This window comes from Cibotium barometz, chromosome 17, assembly GCF_041138505.1.
Source record: "Cibotium barometz isolate CiBa-2024 chromosome 17, ASM4113850v1, whole genome shotgun sequence".
Taxonomy (NCBI): domain Eukaryota; kingdom Viridiplantae; phylum Streptophyta; class Polypodiopsida; order Cyatheales; family Cibotiaceae; genus Cibotium; species Cibotium barometz.
The window spans coordinates 58,660,278-58,671,913 of record NC_141062.1 but is presented as its reverse complement, the minus strand read 5'-3'; the positions used below and the strand labels follow the sequence as shown (position 1 = coordinate 58,671,913).

At 44.4% G+C, this 11,636-nt stretch overlaps 1 protein-coding gene across 16 annotated transcripts in view; it reads left to right on the top strand.

The window, feature by feature from the left end:
• The first annotated feature begins 4,210 nt into the window (after window positions 1-4,210).
• LOC147630229 (uncharacterized) overlaps window positions 4,211-11,636 on the top strand; it is a 215,250-nt gene continuing 207,824 nt past the window's right edge. For 13 of the 16 annotated variants that reach the window (XM_086811883.1, XM_086811880.1, XM_086811878.1 and 10 more), the window contains exons 1-2: window positions 4,230-4,810; window positions 4,897-4,957. In XM_086811883.1, coding sequence (XP_086668009.1) covers window positions 4,467-4,810; window positions 4,897-4,957 — 405 coding nt within the window. In that variant the 5' untranslated portion in view covers window positions 4,230-4,466. Of the gene's footprint in view, window positions 4,811-4,896; window positions 4,958-11,636 lie in introns of all 16 variants that reach the window. The other 3 variants (XM_086811890.1, XM_086811886.1, XM_086811888.1) reach the window with 2 other exon arrangements.

Below are 11,636 nucleotides of genomic sequence, written 5' to 3'. Positions count from 1 at the left end.
TCCCTGTTGACCGACATCGTACCTTTTCCCTAGACCCATGCAGGCTACTGATCTACAGCCTTTGCTGGTACACCGTCCTTTCGTCCTTGCTTTGCGCAACGCCCGTACCCGTACCCCACAGTTATATAAACCCTCAGGGTGCTCCATGGGCAACACGCATTTCTGCGTAGCGTCCTTAACTCTTCTTCCCCCTCCTCCCCCCCCTGTGTGAAGAGACTTACAGCAACCCTCGGCCCTTCTCCCCTTTTGCAAAACGTTTTTGTGTTAAGGACATCTCACAATCCCCCCCCCCATTTGCGTGGACTTTAGTAAGAGGTTTTTGCCTTAAGAGAGGGTTCATGCGCTATGGTCTTTTGCTCATACGATGAGCAAACGATCTCAGAATTGAGATCCGACTGAAGCGTTTCAACCGCAACAACGAGCCCTACAAGACAACATCCAAGATGGCCCCTTTCCAGAAATGCCAGAATATTGCCTCGGGAGGAGCGCGCAACAACGAGATTAGGGAAGATGCTCCCGATGCGGCTCCAACCGTCCCTTTACAAGCTCCTCAAGGAAATGGTGGCCAGGTTAGCTTGGTTATCTTTTAAAGAAGAGTTTTTTTTAATATTAGTGTTAATAAATGTGTATCTTTTCCTTTTAAAATGATAACATAAAATTGTATGAAGTTACGAATTGTGTGATGCTGTATTCAATAAATTGCATTGAAATTGTTATCTTTAAAGAGTGCAAGTTTTTCCTGGCTTCGACGCTAACTTCGTTCCGTGCTTGTGTAGCTAGGCGGCGTCGTTAGTAAAGCCCGGGAATGGCCTAAGGTATCCCTCATACCATTGGGAGAATAAGGTTCGCCGATTGAGGCTAGAGATTATGATGCTGGCCTAGTTCTGAGGGCCCAGGCTAGTGCGGTGAATAAGCCCACCCTAGTGTGCAGACATCCCCCTGAGGGGCGGGAGGATCGAGCGATGGAGCCTGAGAGGGCGACAGGCTGGCTTGAGTCCTCGCCAATGGCCGACGATGAGGTGTATGGTCCCGTAGGGTTTTGCCCAGCATGTAGAGGCTAGAAGGCCAAATTCTAGATCATCGACAACATACAGGAAAAGAATAAGAGAGCCGGTTTGGCTTGTATGTATAAACTTTTTTTTTTATAAATCTTGTTTTTTGGCATTATTGTTGTAACTGTGGAAAAAGACTGTTTTAACAAACCTTGTGAAAAGGGCCTTAATTAAGGAACATGTTTATTTATGTTAGTGTGGTAGGATTAATTAGAAAACAAATTGACGCGTGAGTAGGGTGGAAAGTGGGAGGATGGAATATCCCGACGGCACCATCCTACGGACGGGTGGACCAGATTAGTCGGGTAGCTTTCCAATAGATTAAGTGAAAAGCCCTACGTTAGATAAATAGGTTCTACTCTATTCTAGAAGACTAGGCCAGCGGCTGTGCCTTGCATGGATGAGGAAAGAAGTGTTGCCTCTAGAAATCAAGTCTAGTAGTTACCCAATTTATGATCAATTACCCTATGGGTGATTTGATTTTTAGAAGATCACGCTCCCCCTGCGAGATAGGACTAGGTCTTACCTACGAATCGTATCCTTGAATCTCTACATGGTCAAGGTGTCGATAAATAGGAAATTTTCTCCAAGTTAAGACTTAGTGGACTATCTTAAGTGTTTCCCCTATTTTAAAAGGAGGGAACCTTACAGGATCCGAAAATTATTTGAAATTTTTTAGAGAAACATTAGGAATAGTGGGCTTTGTTGTGTTGATGTAACGTCAACCTTGATCGTCAGGTAACTATTATGTGTTAAGCTTTCTTGTTTTATAACAACTTATAAACGGCTTCTTGCAAACAAGTAGTACCTAGGTTGATGTAAGAAGTAAAGGGGATTATTCCTACATGGATGAAGAGATAGACCAATGGATGAATAGTTGAGCTCAAGAGTTTATAAGCTGAGTCATTGCCAATGTATTGTAGTGTTGAGAGTCCAAACTAATGTGGAAGAATGTCTCATGGGTTGGTCTTTGACTTGTCTCTATTCTACATTGCATAGTTCTGCCTATTATGTGTCCATTTTGTGTTAATTTCATGCATGCATGTTTGGACGTCAACTCCTATCCAGAATCATGAAGGACCTAGGAACTAACCTGCATGTAGTCACAACTGACTCCCCAAGCTTAGATAGACCGACAGCTCAACGCGCCAGCGTTGGCTTTTTGCATGTAGTCACAACTGACTCCCCAAGCTTAGATAGACCGACAGCTCAACGCGCGAGCATTGGCTTTTTGCATTGGGTACAATTGTATTAGTCTCACTGCTCTTTAGGAGCCGACTAGGTGGTTCGAAACCATGTAAGTGCAGGGTCTTGATCGAACACTGACGACATGGGACACGTGTCAACCATTCACATTAGGTCGTCACATAACTCGATCAAGCTACGTGAAAATGTACGTTTTTTAAAATGCATTCCATGTATTAAAAAAACATGTCTTTATTAGCATAGGGATTCCATGTAATAAAAAAACATGTTTTCATCAGCATAGGGGATTCCACGTAGCTCGAATGAGTTGCATGAAAAATGTATTTTTTAAAATATTCACTCTATGTCTACATTTTCGGGTTTATACATGATGTGAATGCACTTTTTTTAAATATGCATTTTATGTCTACATTTTCAGGTGCCATGGGTTGAGTAGGTACCTCGATGAAGTTATACAATGGACATCCACGTAGGCACTACGTAACTCGATCAAATTACGTCGTTCCTACATGGGTGTCCACTGGCACCATGTAACTCAATCGAGTTACGTGGCTCTTATAAGGATGTCCACCGCGTAACTCAATCGAGTTACTTGGATGACTATGGTGTCCACTGGCACCATGTAACTCAATCGAGTTACATGGCTCTTATAAGGATGTCCACCGCGTAACTCAATCAATCGAGTTACTTGGATGACTATGGTGTCTTGTTTGGATGTTTGTCATGTTAGGCACTGCGTAACTCAATCGAGTTACTTGGATGACTATGGTGTCTTGTTTGGATGTTTGTCATGTTAGGCACCGCGTAACTCGATCGAGTTACTTGGATGACTATGGTGTCCTATTTGGATGTTTATCATGTTAAGCACCATGTAACTTGATCAAGTTACTTAGATAAATATGGTGTCCTATTTGGATGACTATGGTGTCCTATTTGGATGTCTATCATGTTAGGCACCACGTAACCCGATTAAGTTACATGGTGCCAACATGGATGTCCATCACGTAACTTGATTGAGTTACGTGGATGACTATGGTGCCTTGTTTGGATGTCTGAGCTGCTTGGATGACTATGGTGCCTTGTTTGGATGTCTGAGCTGCTTGGATGACTATGGTGTCCTATTTGGATGTCTATCATGTAACTCTATCGAGTTGATCAAGTTATGTCCAAGGTGGCAAGGGCGGTAACTTGATTGAGGTATACCTCGAGCCTCCATTGAATGCCACTTGGCACGATTCGAGTTATGTCGACCTTATCCTTATCCTGACTGTACGGTCCCAAAGTGATGAGGAGGACCTTTGTTGTACAACGCCCATCTTAGACTCCCCTAGTTTACTAATTTTCCTAGTTTACTTCTATCTCCACCCAAAAAAAAAATCACTCTTTGTTTTATGCAAAGGGGAGGTATTTTTTGTGCAAGCCAAAAGGGGATGCATTTTTGTGCAAAGGTGGGAACCACAATGCCAAACTTAAGGGATCTAAGCTTTAACCCATGCACCATACCACATGGCACATAAGTTGCAAGTCCTAGTTTTTAAATCTACAAATCTTACAGCCCTCTCTATTCCTAGTTTACAAATCCCCTCACCTCTAAGATACCATCCCTAGTTTACCATTTCGGTAAGCAAGGACCCTAGTTTACCCAAGCACGCAAAGCATGTTGACCAATCCCACCATCCTTATAGTTTACTTTTTTGGATTGTTTATGACCCCTTAATGAGAATAATGGTACCAAAATTCTCTTTCACATTAATTAATTAAACAAGGGTGGGGAAGGTAGGCCCCAATAAATAATGATCAAAGTTAAGACCCAATTTAAGAATAAATAACGATCAAAGTTAAACATTAATTAATTAAACAAGGGTGGGGAAGGTAGGCCCCAATAAATAATGATCAAAGTTAAGACCCCAATTTAAGAATAAATAACGATCAAAGTTAAATACCCATCTAGGTTCTTTTAAGTTCTTGGCAAGCGGCTTCTCCCTAGGAACAAGAAAGGGCCGGTCATTTGGATTCTCGAGCGTCTCTCTCTCTCTCTCTGGTCATGACTTAGAGTTTAATACGTGAAGTAGCAGAGAGTAGCATCTGTGTACGATGCGAGGAGCCCAGAAAGAATAGTGGGCGGTCCCCTCAAGCTTGCATGAAATGGACCTGGGAGTGAAAGCCATGAGCATCGATTGACGTTGGGTGGCAGCGTTCTTTCGGTCGATGCGGACTGAAAGATCTTCTCACCACAATCACAGGAACAAGGGTGACGATGATGGTGGCGTGAGCCCACGTTTTACTATCCGTGGTGGATCAGGGTTTGTTGCCGAGGAGGACCAAGGCAAGCTGTCCGGTGCCAGCAGCCAGCAGCGGCGGCGGCTGCAGCAGCTGGCTCATCATCTCAGGGCTGCCTTGAACGACAAGGAGGTGCAGCTGGGGGAGCTGAGGTTGCAGCACAGCAGCCTACTGGCCAAGGCTAAGAAGTGGGACAGGACTCTCAAGCTCAAAGATATTGCTATACGGCATCTCCAGCAAGAATTGGAAGATCGTGATAGTGCTCTCAAGAGGTCAAACTCTAGCTCCAAGTCAGGGCATTTTTGAATACAAGCCAGGAAACACTCTTTAACACGAGATTTTTGTAACGTTGTGGCAGCAGAAATGAGAAATTAATTGAGGAGACTAAGCAAAGACTCGTCTTTCACGGAAAATCCGAGGTAAATTTTTGATTCAACCGCAAAGTCTCACTGGAATTGCTTGCCCATTTTCTGAAGTGCACATCTCATATATAAAAAGTGTACTGCTTTTGAGTATCTGCTCTATCTTCAAATTTGTTGTTGTTATTCTATTCGTCCTTCAAAGTCTCGAAGGTGGACTAGCTGTATGCAGACAACATACGCAAATAACAGAACATTCCACACCCTTTCCTGAGGCTGTAGTGTGCATGTGCACTCTCCTGTGCCTCACTATGGTTCACATCATCATTGTAAGCATGCATGTGCTAAGCACTATCCCAATAAAAACATGCCCATGTGGTGTTTTATGTCTGCACCTTTATCATGCATCACCTGCATCCATCCACAAAAGATTAGAGACATCCATGCTACTATCCAGCGTTCGCATATTCTGACATGAGCATTAAGATTTTCCACCAAGTGTTGGTAAGGAACACTGGCCAAGCATGATAATCAGCCATGGACACTCTTGTGGAGAAATGTCATATCAACTGGCGCATATAAACATCAAAAACTTCATGCTCCAAAAAAGTGTGATTTAAGCGCAAAGGCAAGCGTCCCAACAAGCCTTTATATGCATCCCCACAGGATGATAGACCATTTCAAACACAAGCGGCCAATGATCCGACAAAACTTGTTGCTGATCAACCATCATAGAAAGAACCTCTGGCAAAAAGAGATCTTGATGTAAAATATATATCCTATCCAATCTAGCATAAGTGGCCCGAAACTGTTGTGAGGCATAAGTGTAACCCTTTTCATCTGGATGCAACCAAGACCACATGTCTTGTTTTAGCGACCTTGCTGCAAAAGCTTCCCACGCCATTCTCTCCGGGCCATCCATTACAGAATGAGGCGACGTGGCTTGCTCCCTGGAGACACACATATTAAAGTCTCCCATCACAAAGCCAGGATGAGAGATTGAAAGAGCACACAAGTCATTCCACAGCAAACGGCGTGCACGAGCATTATTTGGAGCATACACCCCTAACAACCATAAAGGCGTATCATCCCAAACAATTTGTATCATTAGAAATCTTCCATGAACATCTTGAATCACAAGAGAAGGCTGAAACTGCGAACGAACAGCAAACATAACACGTGACTGCGAAGCAGGATGTCCGCTGTAGAAAACATGAAACCCCTTATATACATAGGCTTTGCCAGCCAACTTATGCTGTTTATGTTCAACTGCACACAAAACATCCCAACCATGACAAAAAGTGGTACGCCAAAGCCTGAACGGCTTTTGGCGCAAAGAAATACCCTTTACATTCCATTGTACAATTTTTGAGAAGAATAAGAAGCATCCATTCCAACGCACGATGGTCTTGGAGCGCTACATTCGAGTTTTCCCAGAAAAGGAATCAACAAGGCCGTGTACTAGGCCCAGGACAATCTCCCAAATCATGAACCTTTTGAAGCATTGCATTTTTAGACATGGTATTTGTGATCTTAGACTGCCCTTGGAGTTCCCGAGCACGTGCCGAAGGGTAATGACCATCCCATGGCGAGATGACCTCACCCTTCGAACTAAACACAAGAGGCAATTGTTGTTGTGCTTCTTTTGTTAGGCGACTTCTAATAGGATAGCGTTCTACTCTATCCACCCCAAGAGCCCCTGTACCCTGAGAAAGTTGGCCTCCCGGCCTCTCAATCCTGGTCTATTGCTGGGCACCTGAACCCAAAGGGCGACGAGCATATGTATGTAAGGGCCCCTGATGAGTACGCAAAGACCCTCGCCAAACAGCATCTGAGAAATCCCCCGCGGGGCAACAAATCGTGTCTTTTTACCATGTACTTCCACCCATGGCTGCTCAACCTCATTCTGAACATCCACATGTACATTCATGTGCTAGGCATCATGTAAAGGAGCGTCATGCTCATCTTCCACGGGCAACTGCCCATCAACGATATCCTTGGTAGCAACAACTTGTTCTTTCTTAGGACATTCGGAGACAAAGTGGCCCATCTCACCACATTTGAAACAGTGGCCAGCAAATGTATCCCACCTCAATTCATACATTAAAGGTTGCAGCCCAGCCATATTGACACGCAAATGTGTCGGCCTAGGTCTCCCAGTATCCCACAACATGCATAGACGATTTCGGTTTCTAGATGTCATTCGAGGCACCACCAAGACATCATCGATACCTCGCATGAGACCTGGTAAAACACGCCAAAACATTGGTGGGAATTGTTTCACTTCAACCCAAACTGGGCAAGCCTGGCGCAACATATCTTGGTACTCTGCCATAGGCTTCCACGGAACCACATGAACCAACTGCCCATCCAAAAAGAGTGGCACCTGCTCCAAGACTGCCCTACGGGCTTCCGAAGTGCGAAAAAGTATTTCATAAAAGCCTCTCGGACCATCATAAATCTCCTCAAGTGCCTCAAGCGACACCAAGCGACCCAACCATGCTCTAAGACGAGGCAACAACGGAATACGCCCAGTAAAGAAGAAGATAGCAACACGATCATGAAAATCTGCTAGCTGTTGTAGCAACAAAGGAGTCTCCATGCATACATCAGCCACACCACCATTATCTACTGCAGCCATTTGCACGCTATTTGCCTTCACATATTCTTGCAGAAGCTCACCAGTGATCTGCAGCAAACGTGCAAACTCCGGAGAAGGTACCTCAGAACTTTCCTCTGCATTCTCTCCAACATTCACCGGAGTGTAGCTTGCATCAACATCAAGCCTTTGACGTTTTTGTTGCTCTGAGGCATCTGAAGCATAACCCACATCCTTCTCGATCATCTCCTCAATAAGATCCATGTTAAGGCTATTGGCAACCATGCCACCAACAGCAGCAGCCGGGTCATCCAAATCCATGTACAAAAGCAAAGAAAACCCGTTCTCTCAAACCCTAATTCAGCACCTGAAAACCCTAATTCAGCACTTGCAAACCCTAATTCAGCAGTCTGCAAAGACTTAGAGTCGACATCTCTCCCACTTTCTCGTCTCTCCCTCTCTCTCTCTTTGTGCTAAAAGCCTAAAACAGCGGAATACAGCTGTACAAAACTCTAACACAGCAGCCCCAAACCCTAAAAAAACAGTTCGAAACCCTGAAACAGCAGCTTGAAACCCTAAAATAGTAGATTGAAACCCTAAAACAGCAGCCCGAAACCCTAAAACAGCAGTTCAAAACCCTAAAACAGCAGACCAAAACCCTAAAACAGCAGATTGAAACCCTAAAACAGCGAAAATCAGCAGTAAGAGAGCAACTCGGAAACCTAAAACAGCAGGAAACAGAAATTCGAAACCCTAAAACAGCTGCAGACAGCAATTCAAAACCCTAAAACAGCAGTAAGAGAGCAATTCGAAACCCTAAAACAACAAAAAACAGCCATATCATTTCATTTCTCATCTCCCGGGGTTTCTTTTCGAGCACTTCTCTCTCTCTCTCTCTCTCTCTCTCTCTCTCTCTCTCTCTGGCTCTCTCGTTCTAAATGGGAGCTGCTTTAAAAGAATTTCTCCCTGGTTCAACTCTCTCCAAATCTCTCTCTCTCTCTCTCTCTCTCTCTCTCTCTCTCTCTCGCGTGCGCGTGCATAGAGACTTACATACATACGTACATTCACATGTACGTATATACATAAATACATACGTACGTATATGCATATATTTATATGTATATGTATATGTATATGTATATGTATATGTGTGTATATTTATATAAAACAGGTCCTTTCGCATGCTCATTGGGCACCCTTCCTTTTGTCTCATGCCAATTCCCTTCGGCAGGAAAGCATTTACTGGAGTGTTGTTTTTGATTCTCCATTGGCCTTGCAAGAGCCGATTCGGGCATACAATCTCAGCAAATTGGGGATTAGGTGCATAAATGATGTTGTTGATGCTACTGGTCAAATGCTTTCTTTCCCTCAGGCTATGGCTTCCTATCCACTAGCCATGCATCACAGGTTCATTTGGGAGAAAATTGCTGACTTGTTGCAACCTTTTCTTCCTCGTCCTGTTATTCTTTCTGACCTAACGGTTAGGACGACATACTCTTTCCTCCAGCCATCACCATGGATTCATTCACGTGCTAATTCTCTTTGGCATATGACAAAATCACTTGCTTGGTGGCGAAAGAATCTTCGCAATTTATGGAGGAGTAAATTGCCTCTCAAGCAAAAGCTTTTCTTATGGCGTTGTCTTACAGGTTTCTTATCTATGGGGATCACTCTTGCTAAACGAAGGATTGCATCTGCTTCTTGTCTTCGATGCATGGCCCCTTCTGAAACGGTGCCTCATTTGTTTTGGACGTGCTCCAGCACTAAGGCCTTCATCCGCAAAATTTCCATGTTACTTCGCCTTCGTTTCCCTAACTCTTTTTTTGGGAAACACTTTTGGCTTTTTGGCATACTCCCTACAACCACGGTCCATTACTCTTTACTTTTGTACTGGGTCAGATATTGGGCTTTTTGGACCATATGGCAGGATCACAACATGAGATATTTTGGGAAACCGTTTTTGCAATCTTATCAGTATTTTAGAAGCTCCTTACGGCAATCTGTTTATGATGCTTGCCACCAAGGAGATCTTCATCAGTCATGCCTGGAAATAGTTTCTCTTTGCTTCTGATTTCCCGTTGAGGCTCTCCGTTTTGGAGACTCTCGTGTAAATTTCATTGATAATATACTGTTCATGGATTTACCAAAAAAAAGTGTGTATATTTATATGTGTGTATGTATGTATGTTGGGTGTGTGTGTGTGTATATAGCTGTTTCGGTTGAGCGTTTTAGTAAGCATTTGTCGAGGGGTGAAACGTTTTAGTGTTTCCTGCCCCGTTTCGATGTGAAACGTTTCGGGGCTGAAACATTTCATGATGATGCTGCCTCATACACCTATCTTGGAGTGATATTCAACAGGCCCAAGTACACCATGTTAGTGGCAGCAGATGCCCAACTGACCCAAGGGTATGGAGCATTGGCCTTGCTTGAGAGGGAGTGCTTCCAAGCACACGTCCAAGAGCCCAGGACAAAGCTTTGGCTGTTTGACACACTAGTCACACCCACATTGATGTATGACCAAGCAGTGGTGGCTAGCAACACTTGGTTAACCACCAAGGCTCTAGATGCCAAATCAAGCTTTTTGTTACTCCCATGCTGGAGTTTGCTTTTTAATGCTCATGAGCACATGTGGAAACTCTTGTGTTGGGGATATGTCAATGCCAACTTGGCAGCCAAGGTATTTGGCAGTGCATCCTCTCTCTATCCAAGTGAAATTCCAAACCCCGATTTGCCTGTTGAGAATCACTGATCCAACATCCCATAGACTTGTGCAATTAATGGTGGCTCATGCTATCAAACAAAACACCTCCAAGGCTGCCCGAAGGCACAAATACATGCATGTGAGTCCTCCAAAAACATCATGGTATCATTTGCTAGCTCCGAGTCCAATAACTCTTCTGCTATATGTAGAGGAAAACTGAGGCTCGAGACTCCTGGGGTAGGCTGAATGAACCTGCTCATAGCCTTCGCTACCGTGAGGTATAGTAAGGGAGCTAGGGGCCATCCCTGCCGCACCGCGCGGAAACTCTGAAAATACTCACCACGTCCCCCGTAAGCCAAAACTGTGCTATGGGCCTCCCTATACATGCATGAGACTCCTCTGATGCAGTCCTGGCAAAACCCCATTCGTGCCATTATGCCTTCCAAGAATTCCCAATCCACTTGGTCATATGCTTTTTGAAAGTCTAGCTGGAGGATGGCAAGGGATTGCTGGCTAGATTTTGCCCTCTCTATAGCTTCCCAAAATGAGAAGATGTTATTAAATGTACTCCTTGGAGAAACCCATTTTATGTGTCATGAATAACCCTTTGAAGAATAGGCTATAACCTCATACTCAATGTCTTACTAAGAGTTTATATGTAGATCCAAGTAAAGTGATGGGCCTCTAGTGCTTGATGTTGGTCTTATTCCCACCCTTTGGGATAAGGTGGATAAGACCATCCATGAGAAAGGGGTCATCGTACTTGTACGCCACATCGCCCGTAAAGCAACAATGATCTCATCCCCAAATATGGTCCCAAAGAGCTGGGGGCGATGGACCGATTGCCACCTATATCCTGCTACTTCAGGTAGTGTACTCCCTTGGCATTGGTGTCTCTGTATACAAGACTATATCCTAGTCCTTGAAAGTCTTCTCAAATGATCCCGCATCTAATCGCAGGCCCCCATTACAATTCTAGATTGCAATTTGAAGACTGGTCTCATAGGTCGCGTGCCGTCATTTGGCACGTCTCTCTGTGATAATCAGCCTCCTGTCCCTGTATGCTACCCATTTTCTGGCCTTCCGTGCTTCCAAGATGCGTGCCATGCACTCCTTCCTGTGTGCCACTTGCGTTGGAATGAGGTCATCTCAAGGTAAATCTTCTCCCCTTTGAGGGCTCTCCTTCTTGCTAGGAATGCCTGTCTGGTTTCCATATCTCCAAATTTAATGATGAGTGGCCCTTTCCCTTGTTGTGTCTTTACCTACCCTCCAAGACTCCACAAAGGCGGTATCAGGGGCTCCAAGTTTGCCACAAAGGGTCACGGCATCTTCCTTAGCTGATGTACCTTCTTTCCATCCACTATCCTGACGTGTAGGGCTCTGATTTTTGTCCTTTTCCCTTTATCATTGATGATGGTGGGGGTGGTGGGTACCGGCTA